The sequence below is a fragment of the Parambassis ranga genome, chromosome 2 (genome assembly GCF_900634625.1).
Source record: "Parambassis ranga chromosome 2, fParRan2.1, whole genome shotgun sequence".
NCBI classification, from domain to species: domain Eukaryota; kingdom Metazoa; phylum Chordata; class Actinopteri; family Ambassidae; genus Parambassis; species Parambassis ranga.
In genome coordinates this window covers 4,582,901-4,605,956 of record NC_041023.1, presented here as the reverse complement: position 1 = coordinate 4,605,956, position 23,056 = coordinate 4,582,901, and the positions used below count along the sequence as shown (strand labels likewise).

General features: G+C 46.6%; 6 protein-coding genes and 1 long non-coding RNA gene across 10 annotated transcripts; 3 read left to right on the top strand and 4 right to left on the bottom strand.

The window, feature by feature from the left end:
* Nucleotides 1-229: 229 nt before the first annotated feature.
* Nucleotides 230-4,426, bottom strand: msto1 (misato mitochondrial distribution and morphology regulator 1). 4 transcript variants are annotated; one of them, XM_028432250.1, is made up of 14 exons: nt 4,243-4,426; nt 3,664-3,793; nt 3,504-3,573; nt 3,340-3,415; nt 3,186-3,237; nt 2,954-3,098; nt 2,619-2,733; nt 2,397-2,531; nt 2,165-2,317; nt 1,950-2,081; nt 1,691-1,875; nt 1,507-1,611; nt 1,287-1,399; nt 230-1,206 (listed from the first exon to the last, which is right to left on the bottom strand). In XM_028432250.1, the coding sequence occupies exons 1-14, from the start codon at nt 4,324-4,326 to the stop codon at nt 947-949; spliced, it is 1,755 nt and encodes a 584-aa protein (XP_028288051.1). In that variant the 5' UTR covers nt 4,327-4,426; the 3' UTR covers nt 230-946. The 4 variants fall into 4 exon arrangements, with proteins under 4 accessions (XP_028288051.1, XP_028288053.1, XP_028288054.1 ...); XM_028432252.1 differs by having other exon boundaries at nt 2,954-3,095; XM_028432253.1 differs by having other exon boundaries at nt 2,954-3,095; nt 3,186-3,234.
* Nucleotides 4,427-4,888: 462 nt separating this feature from the next.
* On the top strand, nt 4,889-5,934 carry LOC114430733 (uncharacterized). The gene is made up of 3 exons (XR_003670010.1): nt 4,889-5,012; nt 5,630-5,798; nt 5,918-5,934. It is a non-coding gene; the product is annotated as an uncharacterized LOC114430733 (long non-coding RNA).
* A 125-nt stretch (nt 5,935-6,059) lies between these two features.
* Nucleotides 6,060-11,470, top strand: LOC114431950 (uncharacterized). Its single transcript, XM_028399641.1, has one exon. The coding sequence runs from the start codon at nt 6,179-6,181 to the stop codon at nt 11,468-11,470; it is 5,292 nt and encodes a 1,763-aa protein (XP_028255442.1). The 5' UTR covers nt 6,060-6,178.
* Nucleotides 11,471-12,761: 1,291 nt separating this feature from the next.
* apoea (apolipoprotein Ea) lies at nt 12,762-14,384 on the bottom strand. The gene is made up of 5 exons (XM_028399153.1): nt 14,309-14,384; nt 14,137-14,199; nt 13,910-14,060; nt 13,321-13,608; nt 12,762-13,169 (listed from the first exon to the last, which is right to left on the bottom strand). The coding sequence occupies exons 2-5, from the start codon at nt 14,177-14,179 to the stop codon at nt 12,863-12,865; spliced, it is 789 nt and encodes a 262-aa protein (XP_028254954.1). The 5' UTR covers nt 14,180-14,199; nt 14,309-14,384; the 3' UTR covers nt 12,762-12,862.
* A 1,071-nt stretch (nt 14,385-15,455) lies between these two features.
* Nucleotides 15,456-16,370, bottom strand: LOC114431599 (apolipoprotein A-IV-like). The gene is made up of 3 exons (XM_028399155.1): nt 16,331-16,370; nt 16,094-16,247; nt 15,456-16,008 (listed from the first exon to the last, which is right to left on the bottom strand). The coding sequence occupies exons 1-3, from the start codon at nt 16,368-16,370 to the stop codon at nt 15,456-15,458; spliced, it is 747 nt and encodes a 248-aa protein (XP_028254956.1).
* A 1,706-nt stretch (nt 16,371-18,076) lies between these two features.
* Nucleotides 18,077-19,175, top strand: LOC114453616 (apolipoprotein A-IV-like). The gene is made up of 3 exons (XM_028433574.1): nt 18,077-18,200; nt 18,276-18,423; nt 18,506-19,175. Exons 1-3 carry the CDS (start codon nt 18,161-18,163, stop codon nt 19,083-19,085), a joined length of 768 nt encoding a protein of 255 aa, XP_028289375.1. The 5' UTR covers nt 18,077-18,160; the 3' UTR covers nt 19,086-19,175.
* A 73-nt stretch (nt 19,176-19,248) lies between these two features.
* Nucleotides 19,249-22,848, bottom strand: tomm40l (translocase of outer mitochondrial membrane 40 homolog, like). The gene is made up of 10 exons (XM_028433561.1): nt 22,806-22,848; nt 21,914-22,131; nt 21,770-21,837; nt 21,595-21,687; nt 21,414-21,515; nt 21,221-21,326; nt 21,005-21,127; nt 20,847-20,923; nt 20,675-20,777; nt 19,249-20,566 (listed from the first exon to the last, which is right to left on the bottom strand). The coding sequence occupies exons 2-10, from the start codon at nt 22,128-22,130 to the stop codon at nt 20,427-20,429; spliced, it is 1,029 nt and encodes a 342-aa protein (XP_028289362.1). The 5' UTR covers nt 22,131; nt 22,806-22,848; the 3' UTR covers nt 19,249-20,426.
* Nucleotides 22,849-23,056: the final 208 nt, after the last annotated feature.

Below are 23,056 nucleotides of genomic sequence, written 5' to 3'. Positions count from 1 at the left end.
ATCCATGACTTAAAATAGTTCCCACAGATTCGCTGAGGACTTTAGTTGGGACTAATGTCGTTAGAGCAGTGTGCTGCAGGTATGGGGAATTTAGAGAATGGTAAAAAATTTTGACCATGTCAGCAATTTTTTTTAATATCAAATGAGTGGATCCATGCCTGAGATGGTTATCGGCAACAAAAACTTAGCTCAGAAAGTAATTTAAAGATTGAAAACACAACATCTGGAGTAGAGTTTAAACTGTTTTTATATAAAATGGTATCATTCTGGTCACTTCAGGCTGCAGCGATGAGAGAAGGTAAACGTTGTCTCCACACTGTCAACATCTGATCTAAACTTTCTGCAGCCGGTGACAGCTACATATGTAATACAGTCATCTTACAGTGCATAAAAACACATTTTATTACAGTCATTTCAAGAAATGTAACCGCAGTTCGTACATCAGCGTGATGCTACATCCACCTTTCTACCACTGGGTGTCTGACCTGTCCTCCTCCTGCTGCAGCTCAGTTCAGGGCCTCGTTCACCTTAAGTCATGTTAAAGCTTTTTTTCAGCCTCAAAATATAAACAGTGTCAGGTTATGGAAGATCTGTGTAGCGTTAATGTGCAGTGGGGGATTTAGTCTGAATGGTGCTTTCTGTATGCTCAGACATTAAACATGCTGTCAACACAACTAAGCTGCTTTCTGGGTTCTTACTGGCCCACATTTATATCAACATCTCTTGACAGCACAAATATGTGGACTGAACTTTATTTAGAACAAGATATAATGTCCATATATGTGTGGATTTGGCTGTTCAACTAGCTCTTCCTGTCAGCTTATAAAACAGTCCTAATCCTCCTCAAATCAGAGCCCAGCTCCTCTTTTAGTCCCTGTGCCTGTTTGAGTGTATGCAGGCTGGTAAACAAAGCAGACTGACAGTTCAGGTAATGGATGGCAGGCCGTCAGTCATCATCATCCTCCTCAGAGGAAGAGCGCATCACACCGCAGCTGTCATCCCGGTAACACCAGGCCAGTAAACGCAGCTGCTCCAGGGCCTCCTGGTAGTCTGCAACTTCAGGTCCCTGGGAGAGAAAGCTGGGGGCCACACGGCGGATGTCAAAGGCGCTCGCACCACGATGCAGCTCAGACAGCCAGGGGTCGAGGGCAGGCCCCGACTGGAGGGAAGTCATGACGGGTAGAGAGGAGACAACTGGAGGTGGAACTGCAGAGACAGGTCATTTATCAATTACTGAGCTGAGCAGAGGGGGAAAAAACAACAGGACCAAACGGAACTCTACTTACAGCCAGGTGGGGGCGGCTGGCTCTGCAGGAAGCCCTGAGCATCGAGGGATTGGCTGAATATCTGAGGGAACGGGGGTGTCAGCTTACTGGGAGCAGACACCAACTGCAGAGCACTGCGGGGGTGACGGCAAGAAGATGATGAAAGAGACAGAGACAGGTGGTAACACTTCCAACACTCACACACAAGCAAGAGTCTTCAACAGCACATGTAAAGACTCACAGAGGAGCTGAGGGATAGAAGGATCTGATGTAGGAAGCCAGGATGTCTTCCCCACTGTGGAGGCTGTGCAGAGGAGTGGGTGCTTTAGTCCCTGAAGCCAGAGAGCTGAGAGAAAGACAATGATTACTTCAGATTTTATTTAAAAAAATTGTTTTATGTAAATCCCATTCATATTGATTCTGACCTGATCAGTTTCTGTCCTTCGAAGCCTTTGAGCGTCGCCCACTGGCCGTAGCATCGTCCATCGCCTGCTTCAGGACAGGCTGACAATGGCCTCCATGGCAACGCATCAGCGCAGGCACTCAGTGCATCGGGGAGAGAGGTGCCATGCATCATGGGAAAGGGGACAGCACCATACGCAGTTACCACCTAGGATTAAAGTCCCACTGGTTACCGTAAGATTCGGTGTAGAAGTGAGTTACTAAAAAGAAAAGGTGAGGTACCTTCCTTCCTGAGACAGCCAGCGTGTCAGCCATCTGCCACATAGGGATGCTGTTGTTCCTCAGCCTGTAAGCCACAGTGATGGCGTCCAGGGCCAAAGCCAGGACTGAGCTGGAGTGGTACCAGAGCGAGGGCTGCCACAGAGGAGGATCAGATACAGACAGATCAGACTGACGTTCTCTAAGTCCAAAAACAAAGACAGGATGACAGGCCTCACATCATAACAGAGGTGGGGGAACGCTGACGGAGAGGAGGGCCGCCTGCCCAGTCCACCACGCAGGGTCAGAGGGCAGAAGAAAGAGCTGTGGTTGGCCATGTGGACGGTGCCTAAAGTGCAGTTTAACAGGTGGTACAGATCCTTCACCGGAGTCTGAACAAAGAGAGCACCAGAAAACACATAAGACTTTATACAAAGATAAAACAGAAGGAGAGAGGCTGAATCTACTCACCGAATCTGGATGACTGACAGGTGCTAAGCCAAAGGTTAGGATTCCCCTTCCACTATAGGAGTCATGGAGCATCTCTGTGACCTTTGACCCTAGGCCTGCAAAGCCATCTGCCAGGTCACACAGCACCTGGAAACCCTGAGAGGAAAAAAACAGGATAAAGGAAAACACAATGTTGAAAATGGACTGGAAAATGTCAGCGTGTACACGAGACAGCAAACGTACCTGAAGGTAGTCACACTCCTCCACAAAGAAGTGCAGTTTGTCCTCCAGCTCCTCAAGCACCGACCCCTGCAGCAGAGAATCTCCCTGACCGAAAGCCTCCAGACGGTTGGACACTCTGCACACACACAAACACAAAAATACAGCTGCGCTCACAGTCAACATTCAGAGTCAATCTGAGTGCAGGCTGACATCTAGTGGTGGAAAGGAGGTGCAGGACTGCCTGTCTGACATTCTTTTCCTCATCATGTTGTAAAAATGTAACACACTAATCCTAATTTGGAATAAAGCTCATTATTGTAGCTGCAGGTTTGTGTAAGTGAGGCTGTGTGCTTTACCCATCCGGGTGGACGACAGAGATGGTCCGTGGGTGCAGGTGGATCCTCAGGAAGTCGGACCACACCTTCACGCTGCCTTCCAGCCGGTAGCTCTTCTGTATGCGAGCCAGGTGATTGTTGACTGTGTCCACATTCACTGAGCCTGCTGGTGTGAACAGTTTTAAGCGTGTTTGTCACAGATTTTGATGCAGAATCTTTCATTTAGGTTAAAGAAATTTGGAAACAGGTTTACCTAAACACTGAGGCTGTGGGGAAAAATCTGCCTCTGCAAGTATCTCCCCCTTTTGGAAACAAAGACAAACATCACTATACCCAATATGTGCTGTAATAAATAAAACGCTTCGTTTGAAACATACACATATATATTATATACTTTAAATACTCACATCCAACTTGTCCAGATCTTCAAGAAAAGAGTTCTTTACAGGAGGACTTTCTTCGTGCATCATGACACTTCCTTCCCTATAACATGGAACAAAGCTGTTGTTACATCTAACACACACAGATACATAAATACATGAAATCTTTGCACACAGGTTTTGTTCTTTACCACGTGACAGCAGATGTGTCTTTGCCTGATTCGTACAGACTTCCCTGCTGCCGCAGCGTACGAAGACTCCCTGTAACACCCAGAGAACAGCTCTGTTTACTGTGCACCATACACACATGTGTCTATGTAACAAAAACACATTTTTTACATGTGAACCTACCTTTGAGATCCATGGCAATGAGCCGTGGTGTGTAGGTGACGTGTCCACCCAAAGTCTGTCCCTCACGGAACACAACATCACTCTGGACCTCACAAGGAGGCGACTCTGGGTCATACGATAAAGACGCATCCTGCAAACAATGAAGGGATTATCTTCATGTATCATCTGGTCAAAGCAGTCACTACTAATATATATTATATATGAAAGCTGTCAAATAATACCTCAGTCACACAAAATAAATACATATTTAATAATGGATCATATAAAACTGTGTAAAACTGAGGCTTAAAAATGACAATTAACACATTTGTATGTGTGTATGTAATATTCAATAGGGAATGCCCCACAGTCACAGACAATTAGCGGTTTTAGCATCATAAACCTGGTGGCTATTTAAGCATTAACCCCTCGGTGTCAGATTATTTAAACAGCCAGATCTCAGACAGTTAAAAAGAGCGAACTGCGTGCAGTCATAAAGCGGCTAACATCAGCTAACTGCACACAGTCCAGAGAAGACTCAGAACTTTGTCAACACATGCTAGCGTTAGCGAGCTAGCTTAGCGTTAGCCGCCTCCTCACCTGTAAGTTCCACCAGTGAGTGCCCACAAAGTTTGAATAATGTCCGAGCTGGAGAGTGACGACTTCTCTGCAGAGGCTGCTCATCGTGACGGAAATCAACAAGCAGGAGTCAACATAAAACACGCTGCTTTGTTCATGGTGGACATGTTTGGAGATGAAAACAGTGGAGGGCGACAATCTAACCAAAGACGTAAGGCACGTAAAGCGCGGCATCCCATTGGCTGAAACAAAAAAGCGGAGAAATATGATTGGACGAACGGATGACGTGTGTGGGGTAGATTGGTTTCACTGTGCCGTTGCTTCACGTGCTCATAGCGGAGTTTTTCTCAAAAATACCAACTTTAAATTTAACTTAACTTTAAATTAAGTTACATTATTATTATTATTATTATTATTATTATTATTATTATTATTATTATTATTATTATTATCCAATTAGATAATTAAATATAATGTGTCATATATAGTCTAGAATCAATTCTAATAAATATAATATAAATATACATAAATATAAAGACTGTCCGTCAGTGTTAAAACAGGGTTAAAACAAACCGTGAATACTTTGCAGTGAGTGGATGTGGGGTGGTGGGGGATCAGAGGGAGGAGCCGCAGCTCAGTTTCCGCTCTGTGCGGCTCCTCCTGCAGGAAAAACTGGAAGCATGAATCCCATCAAACAATCTGCAAACAGCGATGCGGCTCATGTTTGTGTCGGACAGTAAAACAGAAGCAGCTGAGAACCAGCAGCCTTCTGATGCTGCATTCATACCGAGGTGAGAGCAGAAAGCAGCCAGGCCAACACAGCGGCTTCTCGGACTGTGTGTGTGTGTGTTTGTGTGTTTGTGTGTGGAGGCGTTTCAGCAGCGGGTAGTGTTGTTTCGCTGGTCTGCACGACTTCTGAAGGTTTCAGCTGTGCACTTGAAATAAGTTTACTTTCAGATCTGTCTGTCTACACACGTGTAGTGAACTTCTATGCTGTAATGCAGGTTTTGTGTGTGTCTCTTTCTTCATTATGACACTGCTGTGACTAATGTGTACCAACAAAACAACATAACAACATAACAACGGGGCTGTTTTTGTTTTTTAAGGCATTTCATTGCCAGAAGCTTTAAGTGATGTGAACAGCTTAAATTAGTTATGTTTGAAAATAAGTTTTGAAATAGAATAGAAATACTTTCATTCATCCCAGCTGGGAAATTTTACTAAATATATTAAAGCTCCATTTTGCAGATTTAAAAAAAGAAATTCAAAATGTTTTCATATTTTTTAGACGTCAGGAAACATGTAGGCAGCAGAATATTTATAGTTGAGGTTGAGTTGAGGTTAAAGTGACACCACTTTGGTGTGTCGGTAAATACGCCGGGGATTCTGTTGTGTATCCTGACATTAGGTGGACACTGGTCCTCTGATCTTCTGCTGTCATGGAGGAGAGATGCCATGAGAGCGGCAGCCTCAACCTGGCTGAGCTTAAAGAAGCCGACGATGAGAGGAGGTTCAAGACGAGGAGAAGAAGCCTGCAGGACTCCTCGAATCCTGCTGAGAACTTTAAAGAAGGAGAGGTGAGGAGTTCTCCTTTGAACTAAATACTTACTCTGATTTATTTAAATTAGAGTATACAGGTCATAAATAGTTTTGTTGTGTGTTTTTTGTATTATAACGAAAATGTGTTTGATGGCAGACTGAAGGGCAGAGGTCTGAAGGCTCATGTCTAACCAGAGTGGAGCACGTGGAGGACAACACTGATCATCTGGAGCATCATTTGCTGGATACACACTCCTTGTGTAAGGACACACCTCCTGTAGAAGCTTCTCAAACACACAACATTGTCTGCGGTGATCCTGTTGTGGAGGATCATCCTGAAGAAGCGACTCCTCCTGGCAAAGACAACGCAAATGTTTTGCCTCTAAAAACAGGGAAGAAAGGAAACGCATCATTGGTGATGGTGCAAACACACAGTGAAGGACACGCTGCGGAGAGCAAGGAGGACCAAACGTACCGCTCAGTCCTCCATCAGATGCTGCAGCAGCAGAAGCTCAGACCAGGCCGACGGTTCAAGAGGAAGACCCTCATCAAAATGGCCAAAATGTTTGTGATCGCAAAGGGATGGGACTCAGAGGAGACAAAGACAAAAACATGTTCAAATGTATCATTAGAGGAAACTTTGAACCACAACAGAAGCTCACGTACTTCTGACTGTTCTGACATGCCATCACCTAATGATGGTGAGAGAGCGACGTCTTCTGGAGGAACTGCAGCAGCTGAAACAAGAAATAAATCAAGCCGTAAAAAAGAACAATTACATCTGTCAGGAGACACACACACATCAACAGATTCACTTCATATAGCTCCACAATTCAGGCTGAAAACACAAAAAAGACAACATATAAGGAGTAAAGTGAGCTCTGTCACAGGTGAGAGAGAAATCACAAGTGAAGCATCAACAGTGAACCAGCCGGAACAACAAACCTATAAACTGAGACAAACGGCAACACAAGCTCATTTAACTGCTGCTGGAAACAATGTGACAACACCAGAGGGAGGTACACTGATGTCTGAATGTACTGACAGGAACCAGGAGGAGGCGAAATCTGTAGGCAGGAATACAGAAGCTGTCTTGAAGGCAAAGAAGGCAAAAACTGGGAAAACCGGAAAGAGAAGAAGAGTGCTGGAACCGCTGACAGAGATGAGGGAACGTCCGTCCTCTCAGGCTGTGTCTCAGGCGTCATCCAGAGAAATCTACAGGAAGCAGTCTTCTCAAAGTGACACACCAACTCCTAATGATGGTGACAGTGTGACGTCTTCAGGTGAAACTGCAGCAGCTCCATCAACGTTAAAAACAGGAAATAAAATGAGCCGTAAAAAGAAAGACACACACCCGTCAACAGATTCACTTCAAATTTCTCCACAATCCAGGCTGAAAACACAAAAACGACAACAAATGAGGAGTAAAGTGAGCTCTGTTTCTGTCACAGGCGAGAAAGAAATCGCACGTGAAGCATCAACACACATCAACAAACTGAGAAAAGGGGCAACACAGGCTCATTTAACTGTAGAAACTGCTGGAAACAATGTGACAACACCGGAGGGAGGTACACTGATGTCTGAATGTACTGACAGGAACCAGGAGGAGGTGAAAGCTGCAGACAGCGAGGATGTAGGCAGGAATACAGAAGAAGTCCTGAAGACGAAGAAGGCAAAAACTGGAAAAACCAAGAACAAAAGGACAGTGCGGGACATGCTGACAGAGACAGGAGGATGTCCGTCCTCTCAGGCTGTGACTCCGGCTTCATCCAGAGGAAAACACAAGAAGAAGAACACAGCCGCTGTGATAGAAAGAGGCCAGTTTGCAGGTGTGTATTCACTACTTTCATCCAATATAGAGGTGTGTTTCACACACCTGGACTGTGACAGACCGACCACACAGCACAGAACTCAACCTCAGCTGTGCGTCAGAAACAGGAGGATCATCACATCCAGAGTGGTTACTCCTGAAACGCTGGAGACAGGTGAAGAGAACCAGCACCTCCAGCAGAACCAAGAGCAAACCCGAACCGGTGCGGACGCTCCAACATCCACCACAACATCCTCCCGTCCCATTTCACGAAAACGTGCACGAAAATGTCAGACGGAGGCAGCGAACGCCCCGAGTATGTCCGCCCCGGGTGTGTCCGCAGATTTCTGCATGCAAAATATAAAAGCTGAACCAGTCTGTGAGTCGCTGACGTTCAGAAAGAGGAACCTGAACAGACAAAGGCAGAGAAAGGGAGCAGCAGAGAGAGGACGTGATGCCGTTACCACACACGTTACTGTGAAAGAGGAGGTGTTTGAAGTGCAGTGTGCTACGTTTAATGAAGAGGAAGTCATGGGGAGAAGTCCACCTAAAAAAGGCAGAGGACGAAGAAAACCCATGAAGGTAGAAGAAGAAGCAGGAGAGCAAACTTTAAGTCCTCCAGAGCCCCCTAAAACTGGCAGGAACAGGAGAAGCACAAGAACACACACAGACAACGACAACGCTCCAGATGTGTGCAGTAGCTTAGAGGAACTTCCATGTTCCAGGTCTCACTCCAGTCAGGTGAACAGTACAGGATCGACTGGTGAAACCCTTGGTGATAAGGCAGGAAATGTGTCGACATCTGTGGACAAACCATCAACGCACAGACGAGGGAGGAAGAAGATCAAATCAGAGCCTGTTGAAGTGTTGGTGGAAACAGCTGGAGCCTCGGAAAGTAAGAAAACAAGACAGAGAAGAACCATGTGTGACACAAGCAACCGTGTGAAGGCTCAGGAAGTGACCTCACAGCCTGAAGGCACCTCGATGAAAGTATCACTGAAAGGATCTGATAAAAAATGCAGACGCACAAAAACATTCAAAAAGGAGCCAACGGTGGAAAATGACCCAGAAAACACCATACAGACGCTCAGGAAAAAGCAACAAGTGGTGGCAAGAAGACAGAAACAGCAGACAGCTGCTCCCGAGGCGGGTGTGACAGATCCATCTGTACCTGAACATATTAAAGGCAAAAAGAAAAGAAAAGGTCAAAGGCCAACAGAGTCCGAATGTGTTCCACAGCCTCCTGTTTCCTCCTTAAATCTAGACTTACCCAAAGATGTGAAAGTGAAAAGTAAGAAGAGATGCCGAGTGAAACCAGAACCACAGGACGCTCTGATTAGTCCACCAGAGACTCCAGGAACCACAGAAGCAGCATCAGCTGACAGGAAGCGAAGGCTGAAGGAGTCTGTGGGTGAAGAAGAGGCGTCTGATTCACAAAGTGGCCTCACAGCTTCTTCAGATCGTAAGAACAGGAGCAGAAAGACACAAACATCACAGAAGTCATCAGAAGAAATGTGCAAAAAAACAAAACAGAAAAGGAAAAGAGCCACATGTCCGTGGTCTGATGAAGGACAGAAGACTGTCGAAGCTGGAGACACCAGTGATGGGCCTCAGACAGCCTGTAGCAGCATGGATGTGACGGTCGGACAGCAGCGTGCTGAGAATCAGACACCAAAGAAAAGCAGAGCAGAAGCTGCAGCTCCTGTAAAAACCACAAAGAGACGCCGGTCCAGTAAAACTCAAAAGAAAGTGAAAGTCAAGGAACCTCAGGGCGGCTCTTCGTCCTCCTCCTCTACCTCAGCACCAGGTGAAGAAAAGAAGACATCTAACAATGAACAGCCTCCTAAACCCTGCTCCAATAAAAAGTCAGCAAGGCCTCTGGAATGCAGATTCTGTGGTCGCTCGTTCCGTCACTTCTCAGCCCTCAAGGTCCACAAACGGATTCACACAGGTGAGAAACCCCACGTCTGCTCCACGTGTGGCCGGAGGTTCTCACAGCTGCCCCAGCTTCACCTGCATCTCCGGCTCCACAGCGACCCCGGTGCAGTGCACTGCCCGTGCTGTGCCGTGTCATTCCAGAGCAAACATGAGTTCATGCGCCACTTCAAGATCCACCTAAACGACACAGGTGGTCCAGAAACACAAAGGGAAACAAAGGAAAGTCCTCTTCTGAGGTGCCCCGTGTGTCTGAAGGAATTTACACAGAGAGCCACTCTGAGGATGCACCGACGGAGGCACAGGCGGAGGCCGTTCACCTGCTCCGTCTGCGGGAGGAGCTTCAGCATGTCTTCAGGTCTGGATCATCACCAGAGGACGCACTGGCCTGTCAAACCCTACTCCTGCTCCGTGTGTTTAAAGGCTTTCGACAGACTTCAGGAGCTTCAGACTCACTCTCGGACACACTCAGGACCAGCGCTGCTCTCCAGCAGCAGCTTCCAGGCGCTGCACTCTCAGCCGGATGTCTGCAGCAGGCAGACACAGAGGGGTGGATTCCTGGTGTCTCAGGGTGCCGGTGGAACAGTGCTCACCCCCGTTCATTTTAAATGTCCCATATGCAAGCAGCTGCACCGTCACTGGTGCCACTACGTCCTCCACATGCAGACGCATACCGGACGCGAAGCTTCTCCACCCTGTCAGACCTGCAGGCAGCAGTATGAGCAGGCGAACGGAACCAGACAACACTGCATGGTGTGCTGCAGAAAGAGTGGAGAGGAGGAGGTGTGTGGATCCTCACTGAGTGACGTCTGGAGGGAAGGAGAAGCTCGGGAGGGAGAAGCTCGGGAGGGAGACCAGGAAATGAGTCAAACATCTGCTTCACCTCAGGAGGAAACAGTCCTGCAGCCTCCTCCACCGTCACTGCACCGCTCCGGCCTGTCTGTGAGTGAGGACCGTGGTGTCAGCAGGCCGTCTCCACGCTCCAGACCTCAGTTTGTCATCCCCTTATGTGGACATTTTGCTAAGCGGCGGCTCCACCTGTGCCACACCCGCAGACCCTTCCGCTGCAGCCAGTGTGAGCTGGAGTTCCACTTCCTGGGTTCATACATTCACCACCTACGTGAACATGCTGCTCATCCCTCTGGACCCACGGCCTGTCACATCCTTGGCTCCAGCTCCCACACCTCCACCCGTCCTTTTAAATGTAGCACGTGTGAGAAACACTTCTCCACCCAGACCAACCTGAAGAAACACAAGCTGCTTCACAAAGGCACAAAGTCTCATGTGTGCCTCCAGTGTCGCCTCCCGTTCTCCAGCCACAGTGCCTTAAACGCTCACCTAAAGACTCACAAGAAGCGGCTCAGCGTACCGCAGCCAGGTGGCGCTGTGGAGCCGCTTTTCTTCCCCTATCACTGCAAGAACTGCAGCGCTTCGTTCTCCAGCACAGACCTGCTGCAGGCACATCAGGTGTGTCACTTTACAGCAGGGAGAGCGCCGGAGGAGAGCCTGCCGGAGAGCGTGACCTCATACGTTCTCAGCAGAAACACCAACCAGGGAGGTGAAGCTGAAGAGTCACCTCCGCCTCAGCGCCGCCTTCCAGTCAGCAACAAGAAACACCTGTTCAGGTATCCTCACCCCGACCGCCTGTACGTCGTACCCGTCCTGTCATCAGAGCCGCCCACAGTCGTGTCAGACACAGAGGAGGAGCCTCCGTCCATCACTACCTCTGCAGCACCACAGCAGGGTGCTGGTGTCACCTGTGACAGCCCTCAGACCTCAGCTGACCCGCAGCAGCAGCAGCAGACCCCTGCAGGCAGCGACAGTGACTCAGTCGACCTGACTCCACTGTTAATGTTCACTAAGGAGGAGGAAGAAGTCCTTCACAGCTGTGCACTCTGCACACACACCTTCTCTGACGTGTCAGAGCTGCACGAGCATTACATAGATCACGCCAGGCAGGTGTGACGTGGACACAGTGCTGGAGTGTTCATAAAAACCTGAATGTAATCTTTATTTTTCATAAAATACTGTTTGATTTTTGAACACTTGACGAGTCTGATGCTGCTGTAAATATCACAGCAACACAAGAAAAGCCTGTTTTCATCTTTTTAAACTATTTTCAGTTTTATGGGTGAACACCTCTAATAACAGCAAGTGTCTGTGATATTATCATTGTTACTGTAAAAATAAAACACACACAGCTACCATACTACTGAACAGAAGACATGTTTTGTAAAATATTTTTATTTGTATGAATATATTTTGAGATATTTTTCTATTATCCACATCGGTGCCCAATGCTAATACCTCATCAGTGTTTGTTCCTACATTACAGTTTGAATGTCAACATGAACAGCTGTTCATTCCTGTTGACCTGTTTTGTTTTGTTCTGTGAAAATCTAAAAAATCTTTTGTAATGCAAAGGTTTCTCAGTAAATATATATAAAAAACAAAATAAATGTGGGGTTATCTGTACTTTTGTTCTAAATTTAAGTCAGAAATAGTGATATCTACTGGCTGCCAAATCAGTTGCAACAACAATCATATCATTCCGTTCTATAGTTGTTTACCGTTTTTGTACATTGTGTGTAGCTAGCTAGATAAGCCAGCTAAACTAGCTAGCTAATGTAGCTAATAACAATAGCTAGTAAATCACACTAGCACATTAGTAATGTCCTGTAATGTAGTTCGAATGTGCACTACATAATATTAGAACTATATCTAATACTATTCTAATATTAGGGATAATATTAGTCCACCACCAAGCTAAGTTTAGCCACTTAGCAAATTAGCTGGCTAATTAGTAGTGATAACATTAGCAAATTCGGCAGCTATGAGGAGTCAGCTAGCTGAAACGTAGCTATATGTATGGCAAGATAGCCAAATAGGCTAGCTACATTAGCCAGCTCGCCCGTAGTGTAGCTCAATTTCAGTTAGATGTCAGCTGTTATTATACAACTTAAATTCAGATTTCAGCTGTCATATATATTTATAAATGATGTTACATTGTTTATTTTAGTTTATGGTGGGAAATAATACTTATGTTTGTTGTTGAAGCAATGTGGCAAGCTAGCTTTCTGCTAATAACAGATTAATAAAGTCTAGTAGCTGTAATTTAGCTTCATTAATGGGCCACCTGGATTAGCTAGCCTACTAGTTATAAACTACCAATAGTGCTACTAGTAGTAGCTAATTTATCAACAAGCTAATTGCTAATTTAATTTGTCTTTGAAGACATGAAGCAGCACACTTCTGATCAATAGCTTAAGCCTTTTTTTATTGATGAATGGTTTAAACCTTTTACAGATGCATCATATTTGGAAGTGATGGTTAAAGAAGCAGACTGATGATGGAGGTTTACAGGTTGTCACTGATCATGGAGATGTAGGGCTGGAACCAGCTGCGCAGCTCCTCCATCTTCTCCTCCACGGTGGATCGCAGGTCGTCGGCAGTGTCCTCGAAGCGTTCCTTGATGTCCTCGGCTGTGGTCTGAATCTTGGTCTTCACACTGTCCACGTGCGACATCAGCAGGTCGTTCAGGGTGGTCATCTTGGCCTGGGCGTTGTCTCTCACATGGGCGAAGTAAGGGTCAAGGCGTGCCCTCATGTCCTCCACGTTGTTGGAGGCGCCAGTCTGCAGCGCTTCGATGTAGTCAGAAACATGACTAAGGGGAAACACACACACAGTCACACACATGCAGTCACAGACTGTGTTCAAATTAAACTTCTCTGATAGGTTAGTATCATAAAGCTGTCCGAGTCTTACTGCAGAGAGTTCCCCATCAGATCGCCGCTGCCCTCTGCGGTCTCACTCACCTCTTGATATCCAGAGTGTCCTTGTGGAGGCGTTTCTTCAGTTTACGGGCGTAGGTGGAGACCCTGGCTCTGACGTCATCTGCGTTCTGCTCCATCATGGTCTGCAGCTCCACCACATACTTTTCCATCTGCTCGCGGGCCTCACTCATGTGACCCCGGAGTTTGTCGGTCAGGAGCTGCAGGTCGCCACCCAGACGCTCGGCGGCCTCCTGGGTGTAGGGGGCCACCTTGGTCTGCAGGTCGTCCTTGTACATGGCCAGCTCGGCCATGCTGTCCTGGATCAGGGTGCTGTTCAGGAGGACGAGACAGATGTTGAGAATCACTCATGGTCTAAAGATGAAATTAAGACTTCTGTTTGTGCTGAAGTCGATCTAACAGAGAATAAAGCAGACAGGGTCAGGGAGGAGGATCTACTGAGAGGTCTGAGGATTCAGGCAGCAGCTCTCAACATGTCGCACATCACTGCGACCTGCTGATCGAACCCCTCACACCGAGCTGAGGGAAGGAATGTGCTGCAGAGGTTTGTCATGATCCTAGAACAGCCTCAGCAAATCACAACACCCTGACCAAGGCGGGCTGATGGACTCACTCAAGCTCCCTGCTGATCTGAGAGCTCTTCATGTCCTGCACCATGTCGCTAGCCTTCAAGTTCAGCTCGGTGAAATAATCCTTGAACTTGTCCACTGTGACCTCCCAGGCGCTGCTCCAGTCGTCCAGAGGCACGGTCCTGGCATGGCAGCCTGTCCGGGCACAGAGAAGTGGTGAGCTCTGAGGTGTTCAGATGAAAAGGGTACACAGACAGCCCCAGACACTCACCTGTGAGGACTGCCAGCCCAAGAATCACTGCAAACACCCTCATGATGAGCAGGAACACGGACGCTGCAAGATTTTACCATTAAATTTATATATATATATATATATATATATATACAAAAACGTAAAATAATCCAGAGCTCTGCAGGAGTGTGTGTAGCAGTGTGTGTCTTACCTGAGCGTGTGACGTCTGTGGGACCGTCTGAGCCCGTCCTTCAGTATTTATACAGTTCAGGTGAATGGATGTGATCCAATACCTGCGTCCAAAGGTGACAACAGGAGCTGTGCTGTTGTCACCTTTTATGGCTGTGTGTGTCGTTTGGGCTCCACGTCGCACACACACACACTCACAGACACACACACTGGTCAATAGTCACAACACCTGTACTCTCTGTTTCAGTGTGTGTCAGATGGAGCAGTGTGTCTGAGCTCCCTGATTTAAATGTAAATATTTCTCTGTAATGTTAAACAGCTACACAACTGTCTGATCATGACTCCAGCACCGACTGACTGACTGACTGACTGACTGACTGGCTGGCTGACTGACTGACTGCACGACAGGAACAGGCCAAAGTCGCTGTCTGCATCATCCAGCTGAGCTGGTCCATAGTCTGCTTTAACAACCGTGCCCTTCATTATATGACTATTATAAGATGGGAGACCTTCCAATAACACACACTTCACACAGATCAGTCATAACATGCAGAATAAACATATCGATATATGAGATGAATTACACCGAGCTGTGTGCTCTTTGTGTTGTTGTGTTGACACAGATGTCACCATGTTTTCTTTCTATAAGGCTGTTTATAACTGATGAACACGGACATCCACGCTCACAATAACATGGATATTCTGTCTAAAATGATGTTTCACAGGCTATAAATCATTAGTCTGACAAGTTACAGATATGCAACATGTTAAAAGCCATGAGCACCATGGAAACGGCTTCATAATTCAGAATATGCTGGATTATCTGTGGTAATTTGTGTGGCTCTCCTTTGAGTACATAGGAAGGCCTAGCAGTATGACACCATGTTGGGTTATCAGTGTTGATGTACTTCCTCTTTGTGCCAGCAGGGGGAGACAAAGCTTGATACACTTTTCCATTCAAACAACCACAAAACATGTAAAACACTGTGGACGTGTTTATTGTTGTTTTGCAGAAAACACTGTTAGTGGTCAACAGTAACACAACAGACGTGTGTCATACGCAAACATACAAAATGAGGTAGTTCACTTTTCATCTACCATCCTGACTGATCACTGATCACTGATCGATCACTGATCACTGATCAATGAAAAAACATCAGCAACTAGTTTCACTGGGTCAGTTTTGTGAAGGACTTCCACAGAGCTTCCAGCCGTTTCTTTAAGTTCTGGCTGTCCATGTCCAGCTTGGCCTTCAGCTGCTCTCCCTGTGCAGCCAGGTTCTGCTGGATCTCCTGGGTCTTCTGAGCCAGCTGGCTCTCAAAGCTCTGGACCAGGGGGGCCATGCTCCTCTGAAACTCCTCCAGGCTCTGCTCCATCTTCTCCCTTATCTCCTCAGCATAGGGACCCATCTGGGCCTGCAGCCGTTCCATGCTCTTCTCCAGCTGGACCTTCATCTCCTGGCTCTTCTGCAGGGTGCCCTTCATGGCCTCGGCATAGGGGACGCCCTGCTTCTGCAGCTCCTCCACCTGTCTCTGGAAGTTGGCCGTCAGCTGCTCAATGTAGGGCAGCATGCGGGTTCCCAGTTGCTTCTCTAGACGGACCTTCAGCTGCTCGGCCTCCAGGGAGAACCGAGTCATAAAGTTCTGAGTCAGAGGAGCCATCTGAGTGCGCAGGTTGTTGATGAACTGGTTGACGGAGCTTTGGCTCGTTGCAACGAGGTCTCTGCAGGGACACAAACACAAGAACGTCACCTTCTCTGTGTGATGGATGGATGGATGGAGGTTCTGGACTAATATGTGACTCTTACCTGACTTCCTTTTGCAGCTCGGACTGTCTGAGCTGCTTCAGGATATTCTGGGCTGTCATTGTTTCCTTGGCAACAAAGTCCCAGAAAGCGTCCTTCACCATGTCGGCCAGCTGCCTGGGGTGGTTTTGTGACATGGTGTTGGCATCACACCCAGCTGAGAAAAGAAGATCAGGGTGAGCACCTGTAGTTTGAAGGGTTTGTTTATTTATGTTTTTATTTTACAGAAAATCTTCTCACCGGTGAAAACAGCCAGGACGAGCACCACCAGGACCTTCATGACTGATGCTGCAGCAGCAAAGAAGCGTGTAAGAAGAAGTGAGCTTATTGTGATCGTTTCTGTGAGTTTGTCCCACTGGTGTCTTACCTGTGTGTGTGTTCAGTCAGTCAGCTGCTGAATTCTGTGTGTGTGTCCTTCAGATTGAGTTTTATAGAGGCAGCAGAGTGGAGCGGAGAAAAAGGAGGAGCGAAGTCCAGCAGTCAGTGTGGAGCTGTCACCACCTCACAACAATGGGACCGGTGGTCGGTCACTCAGGGGCCCCGACAACCACTCTGTCCACGGAATCACTGATCAATCAATCAATCGATCAATCAATCATTGATGACAGCTGCCATTGTTAAAGATTGTTGCTAAAGATAAATCCATCACAAAATGATGAAAGCTAAAGGCTAGGACTGTTGAAATGCTAATATGCTTCCAGAGAATTCTAATATGTAAACATTTAGGTGAAATGTATGTTAGCGGCATCCTAACAATGTTAACATCACAATTTAGCTAAATCATAGCATGCTAACAGACTTGCTCTGACAAAGCTAACGTTAATATTTTAGGCAAAATGTTCTCTGGTTAGCAGAAATATGTTAGCTCTTTAAATTAGCCGCATACACTGACAAAGCTAACGTTAATATTTTAGGCAAAATGGTCACTGGTTACCAGAAATAGCTAGCATCCTCACAGTGATATTTCTAATTAAATTAGCCGCATACAGTGACAATGCTAACGTTTATAGCCTACCTTAATGTAGCCTGCTAACATCATGCTAACCCGCTTGGAGAAGCAACAAAAAAATGCATTAAAGTTTAGGTATAGCTTAGCGTAGCTTGTTTGTACTAGCTCTGGAAGCAAAATTACCAAATAGCTTAGCACTAAGCTTTGAATTGGGTAAACTGACATCTGTATACAAAGTGATGACAGCTAACAACAAATGCTATGCTAATGTTTATCATTTCAGTCTGTTGGGGTGCACATATATGTTTTTTTTTTCAATTTAAACACACAGTAAACATACATAATGATTTACTTCATTTAATTTAATCAGATTATTGTTGTCAGAGGTTTCATGGGTCAGTTTGTGTCAGGAGGACTTTGATCGGCTCTGCCCTTTGACCTGAACACTAATCTTTACAGAGGAACATGTTGTTTCCTTGTACAGCAGTTTGATCCTGACTCACTGATAAGACCAAGTCTTCCTCCCAGGAGAAACACTCAGTAAACATTCAGACAGTCTGTGAGGGACTGAGAGGTGTCACAGACAGAGGGATTATGGGTAGTTTGGTTCAAAACAGCATTACACAACTGTCTCTTTACATGTCTGCCAGCTAGTGCAACACAATCAAGGCCTGAAGGAAATATGTTCTACTGTTTCCCAGATCCACAGCAAGGTTGAGGAGCTTAAGAGGGAGGCTGACCCCCGAGCAAAGGCCACAGGCCCAGATGACCTAATAAAGGTGCCTACAGTCAGGTTCAGCTGTATGAACCAGTCTGTGGGGTATTATCATCAGTATGTAATATTTTTACATTTCCAAGAGAAGGACACCTTGTGAGAAGCAGAATTGTGATTCCTCATGATGGGTGTGGCTGTAACAACAGAGATACAAGCTGAAGAAGCAGTGAGGCTGATCCTGTGACGTGGAGTGACAGCGGTGGCTGATATGGGTCCAGCAGGGCACAGAACAGGAGGACTTTACCCTCCATACTGCCTATAAAAACCACTGACAGTCACCTGCACAGCACACACCGTCCCACCTGGTGAAGAAGAGACGCGCTGCCTCTACAGCTTCTAGTTCATCATGAAGGTCTTCGTGGTTCTGGCTCTGGCTCTGTTCTCTGGTGAGTTAAACGTTCTCTCTCTGATCTAAAATCCTCCTTGAACAGGTGAAGTTAAACCTGTTCCTTCACCTGCAGTCTGCAACGCCAACATCCTGTGGCAGGAGCCCAAGACCAATCTGGATGTGGTGAAAGATGCTTTCTGGGACTACGTCGCCAAGATGACCTCCACTGCTGAGGACTCCCTGACCCAGATCAGACAGTCCGAGCTGGGACAGGAAGTGAAGTAAGAGTCAGAGACTGGATCAAATGACAAACATAACATACATGTGTGTCAGTGTAATAATGGACTGTTTGTGTCTTTTTAGTGCCAAGATTGCTCAGAGCGCCGACACAGTCAACCAGTACATCGTGGCCCTGCGCACTCAGGTGGCCCCTCTGACCCAGAACGTCATGACCCAGGTTTCCCAGGAGGCCGAGCTGCTGAAGGCTCGTCTGGAGAAAGACCTGGCCGCCGTCGGCACCAACATGCAGCCCTACGCAGAGGAGATTGTGGCCCAGATCCAGAACAAGGTGGAGGAGCTGAAGAAGGAGGCTGCCCCCTACGCCGAGGCCATGGACCCCGAGGCCATGAAGGCCGTCATGATGCAGAAGAGCCAGGAGATGAAGGTCCAGCTGGAGAACAGCATGGAACAGCTGCAGGCTCAGATGGTTCCCTACACCCAGGAGATGAGGCAGAAGGTGGAGCAGAGCCTGGAGGAGTTCCAGAGGAGCATGATCCCCCTGACCCAGAGCTTTGAGAGCCAGCTGGCTCAGAAGACCCAGGAGATCCAGCAGAACCTGGCTGCACAGAGAGAGGAGCTGAAGGCCAAGCTGGACGCCACGGCTCAGGACGTGCAGGCTCAGCTGACCGCTCTGTGGGAGTCCTTCACCAAGATCGCCCAGTAAACAGAGACCCCCCTCCCAGCATCAACACAGAGTATTTATTATAAGACCAGTGTTTATTTTATCCAATAAAATGTGTGTGTGAAATATGAAGCTGTTTCAGTTTCTGAATGTTTTTACACGAAGTGTGGGATGTACAGTGTGTAAAGGGTTAAATCACTCATTCTTTCAGTCTCTTTATTTACATCAAACTGAAGGTAAATCATCTGTCGCCCTCTGTTTTGGTGTGGATGAGGTCGGTAATGTGCTGCGGGGGCAGAAGAAAGAAGGTTCCACGGCTCTGCATCTACTTCTGTCTTTGATAACTCCGACTCGGCACACACAGTAACAACCCGCGCCCAGCGCCTCGCGTCACTTCCCGTCCGTCTCAACAAAGACAAACAAACAACAGAGAAGGAATATTCACATAACCTAACCCCACACACCAAAAATACACACTCAAAATCTGAAAAATAATAATTGCAGAAATAATGTCATCAAATAAACACATTCAAATAATAAAACTAAACACCAACACGACCACAAAATACTGTTGCTGTTACACATTGACTGAAAATATATGCTGTGCAATCAAAAGTGAGGAAGAAACATCTGATGGAAAAAAAACTCTAACAAGGTTCATGGGCAACAGCTGAGAAGACTGTGGATGATTAATGTGCGGCAGGTTTCACAGTTAAGGCTTATTCAAAACACCTGTGCACCATCAACAGCACGTTTCAAACATCATTTAATAAGTACCTTACCTAGGGTAACAGCCTCACCTCAGGTCAATGATTAATAATCACCTCAAGGAAACTCTGAGACACTGGAGGTTTTGTAAGAAATGGTATTTACCAGTTTCCAAGAGGTATATACAGTCATATATACGGTTCCATATGCATGTAACATAAAAAAGGCAACAAACAAGAGATGGGATTGTGGACATGTGAACACAGTACAGTACACTCCTTCCTTATCCGCTGGTAAACGTCTTGGTTTACAACCAATAAATCACCATTTAACACCAGTTCACTCACTGCACACTGAGACTCTTCAGTAAAAAAAAAAAAAACAATACAAACAAAACTCAACAGGCACGGACCTCCATGACAGAAACAAAGAGCTCTGCACGTCTGCAGCGACGCCGTCTGACGCGTCGTTCTGTTGGCTGTGAGTCGAGGACATCCAGACCAATCGCATTCTTTGATACACTACTGATCATTCAGGGAATTTGTCTTTTAAGTTATTAGCTTCTATTCACCACATGATGAAACATTATCGGGGATTAACCAATGACGTGATGACGGTGGACGCCTGCGGCGTACACAGCATAGTGTGACGGTCTGTGGGCTGACGAGGGTCAGTCTAACCGATGGTGACGCCGAACCCGCACTGGAACTTGTTTTTGCGGTGGTTGAGGAAGGAGCAGAGGACCAGAGAGAGCGGCAGCGGGAGCAGCTTCTTCTCTAACGTAGCACCGACGATCCAGTTACTGTCTACTGAACCTGAAACAGGAAGGGTGGTTAGTAAAAATAGCTAAGCTAGCAGCTGGGGTTTAGATTAGCACACTAACCATCATAATCCATCCATAAGATAAATATACACACACATACCTTTAAACTGTAAATTAGCTTTAGGCACATCTAGCTGGTAGCCGAATGATACACTGGTGTCCTGCATGCGGGTGCTCGCCTCGAACTCCACGCCGACCTGCAGCTGTTGAAGAGCAGAGACGGTTACATGAAGACAAAGGCACAAGGAAAGGAGCAGAAACACACAGGTTACCTGATCGTTGGCTTTGTGGTAGTATGATGCGTGAGCTCCTGCTGCGCCCAGTGTCAGCGTGGCGATGTAGTTGCTGCCTGCACACAGGGAATTTTAATTGTTAGGATGCAGGCGGTGATAAGTCAGAATACACAACACATGCTCACACTGTGTCTGACCTGTATATCTGCCAACTAAAGACATGACGGAGCCCTCCTCTCCTGGCCTGCGGTGGTAAACCAGCTCCCCTCCCAAAGCCAGAGCAGGCGTTATGGACTGGAGGTAGTGTGTGACGATGATACCTGACAGGTGAACAGCAGCAGGAGGCGCTCAGAAACATAACTATAACACAACAATCAAATGAAAACTCGCGTTACCAAACAGTGACGACCTACCAGATCCAACGAGGACGTCTGGATTTCCAAATGTGACTGTTGCAGTGAAGTCTTCTCCTTTGAACTCAGCGTCACCCTGCCAGTTCACAAACTTGTGTTGTTGTGTCTGAGGGATTTAATGCAGCAGTCAGCAAAGACAAAACATAGCAAAGCACAGCAGATCATGATGTGTAACAGCTTTGTAACACATTACCTGGAAGGCCACTTTGGATCGGATTCCGTTGGTGATCTGGTGGATGATTTGGGCGTTTAGACTGCCGCTGTTGTCCATGTCTCCCACCATGACTGGAAAAAACTGAACAACAAAGCTTCAATGAAGCTGGTCATAACAGTACAAAGGGGAGAACAGGCACGTGGAAGTAGCTGCTGCATACCTCTGCAGGACTGGTCTGCTTTGCGCCGACATATGTGGCTCCAAACCTGTAGCTGGAATCTCCTGTAGTGCTCAGCAGCACTGTGTGATTCACCTGCAGGGACAGGTGAACAGTGTGAGAGAGAGCAGCAGAGTGTGTTCTGAATGACACTGCCTTAGATGTTTAAGAGGCTGACCTGGAAGTGATTGCTTAGACCCTTGTTAACAACTAGCCTGACACCTTCCATCTGCATAGGAAACACCTCTGGGGGGAGAAGCACAGACGCAGATAAGATGCATGATCAGGTGATAACACATTTTTTTCAGTGTGGTCCAACTACCTTTGCATTTGCGATGACACTCATCAAATGTGCCTGGGTTGGGCAAAGGGCTTTCAGCCTCCTGCTGCTGCCCAGAGGCTTCCCCGGCTGGGGGGATAACCGGAGAAACCGGAGGCATACTGAAGCCCGGTGGCACCGTCAACCCGGGAGTGGCAGCACTGCCAGAGGCTGCTGGTGGAGGAGGGTTGGGGGAGCTGGCAGCCAGGACACTGCCCATCCTGAAGGTTCAGGGACGAAACAGAGAAAAAGGGCGACTGACAATCAGTACCACTGCTGTTCATACAGGGCTTAGTGACACATACACATATGTTTTTATATAAGGTCAAGTACTGTATATAACAGCAGCATTACAGTTTATTATGGAATTGATTATTAAATATTGTATTTATATTTAATCAAGGTGGAGGAATACGCTGTTTACCAGGCTTCTCATATTAGAGTTTGGAAAGCAAAGCGTGTCAGAGGTTAAGTAACAGAAATCTGAACGTGTACAAAGGGTGGAGTGTCCCTTTAACCTTTCACACACCACATCTCATTCATGTGGGGCTAAAAATGTAACAAACATAAAAAAAACTGGTTAGCTCTTGTTAGCGACGCTGCTGTGTGACCTAAATATGATGGAACACTGTTCAACAGCCGCCGCCTTCAGGAGATATTACTCGTGTCTTTTTGAATGAAACCTGGTTCACATAAGCCACTGACACCGTTAGCCTAGCTTGCTCCTTAGCACAGCTTAGCCCGCTTGCTAGCTTTCTAACCCGCAGCTGACACACACAGCTAAAGCTAATAAAGGAAAACAAAATTCCCTCTGAGCGATAAAAGGAATAAAAGCAAACACATTAGCATGAAACAGCCCCTTAAATAAAACACACAGCTAGCGATAGACACTCACGTTGTGGCTTCCAGAGGACGATGCAGCCGGAAGTTGACTCCAACAGCACCACCGAAGAAGAAGTGTGTGAAGTTTTTAGTAGAGCGCCCCTGTAGTTTAGTGGCGGAATATTGTATTGGTTGTTTAGGTACAATAATGCATAAAAAATACTTTTTAAAATAACTGAATTATAATGTATAAGGCAGTTTTGTTTTTTATGTAAAAGTTTGTAATGATCGTATCTATATTTATGTATGTGTATTGATTATTAA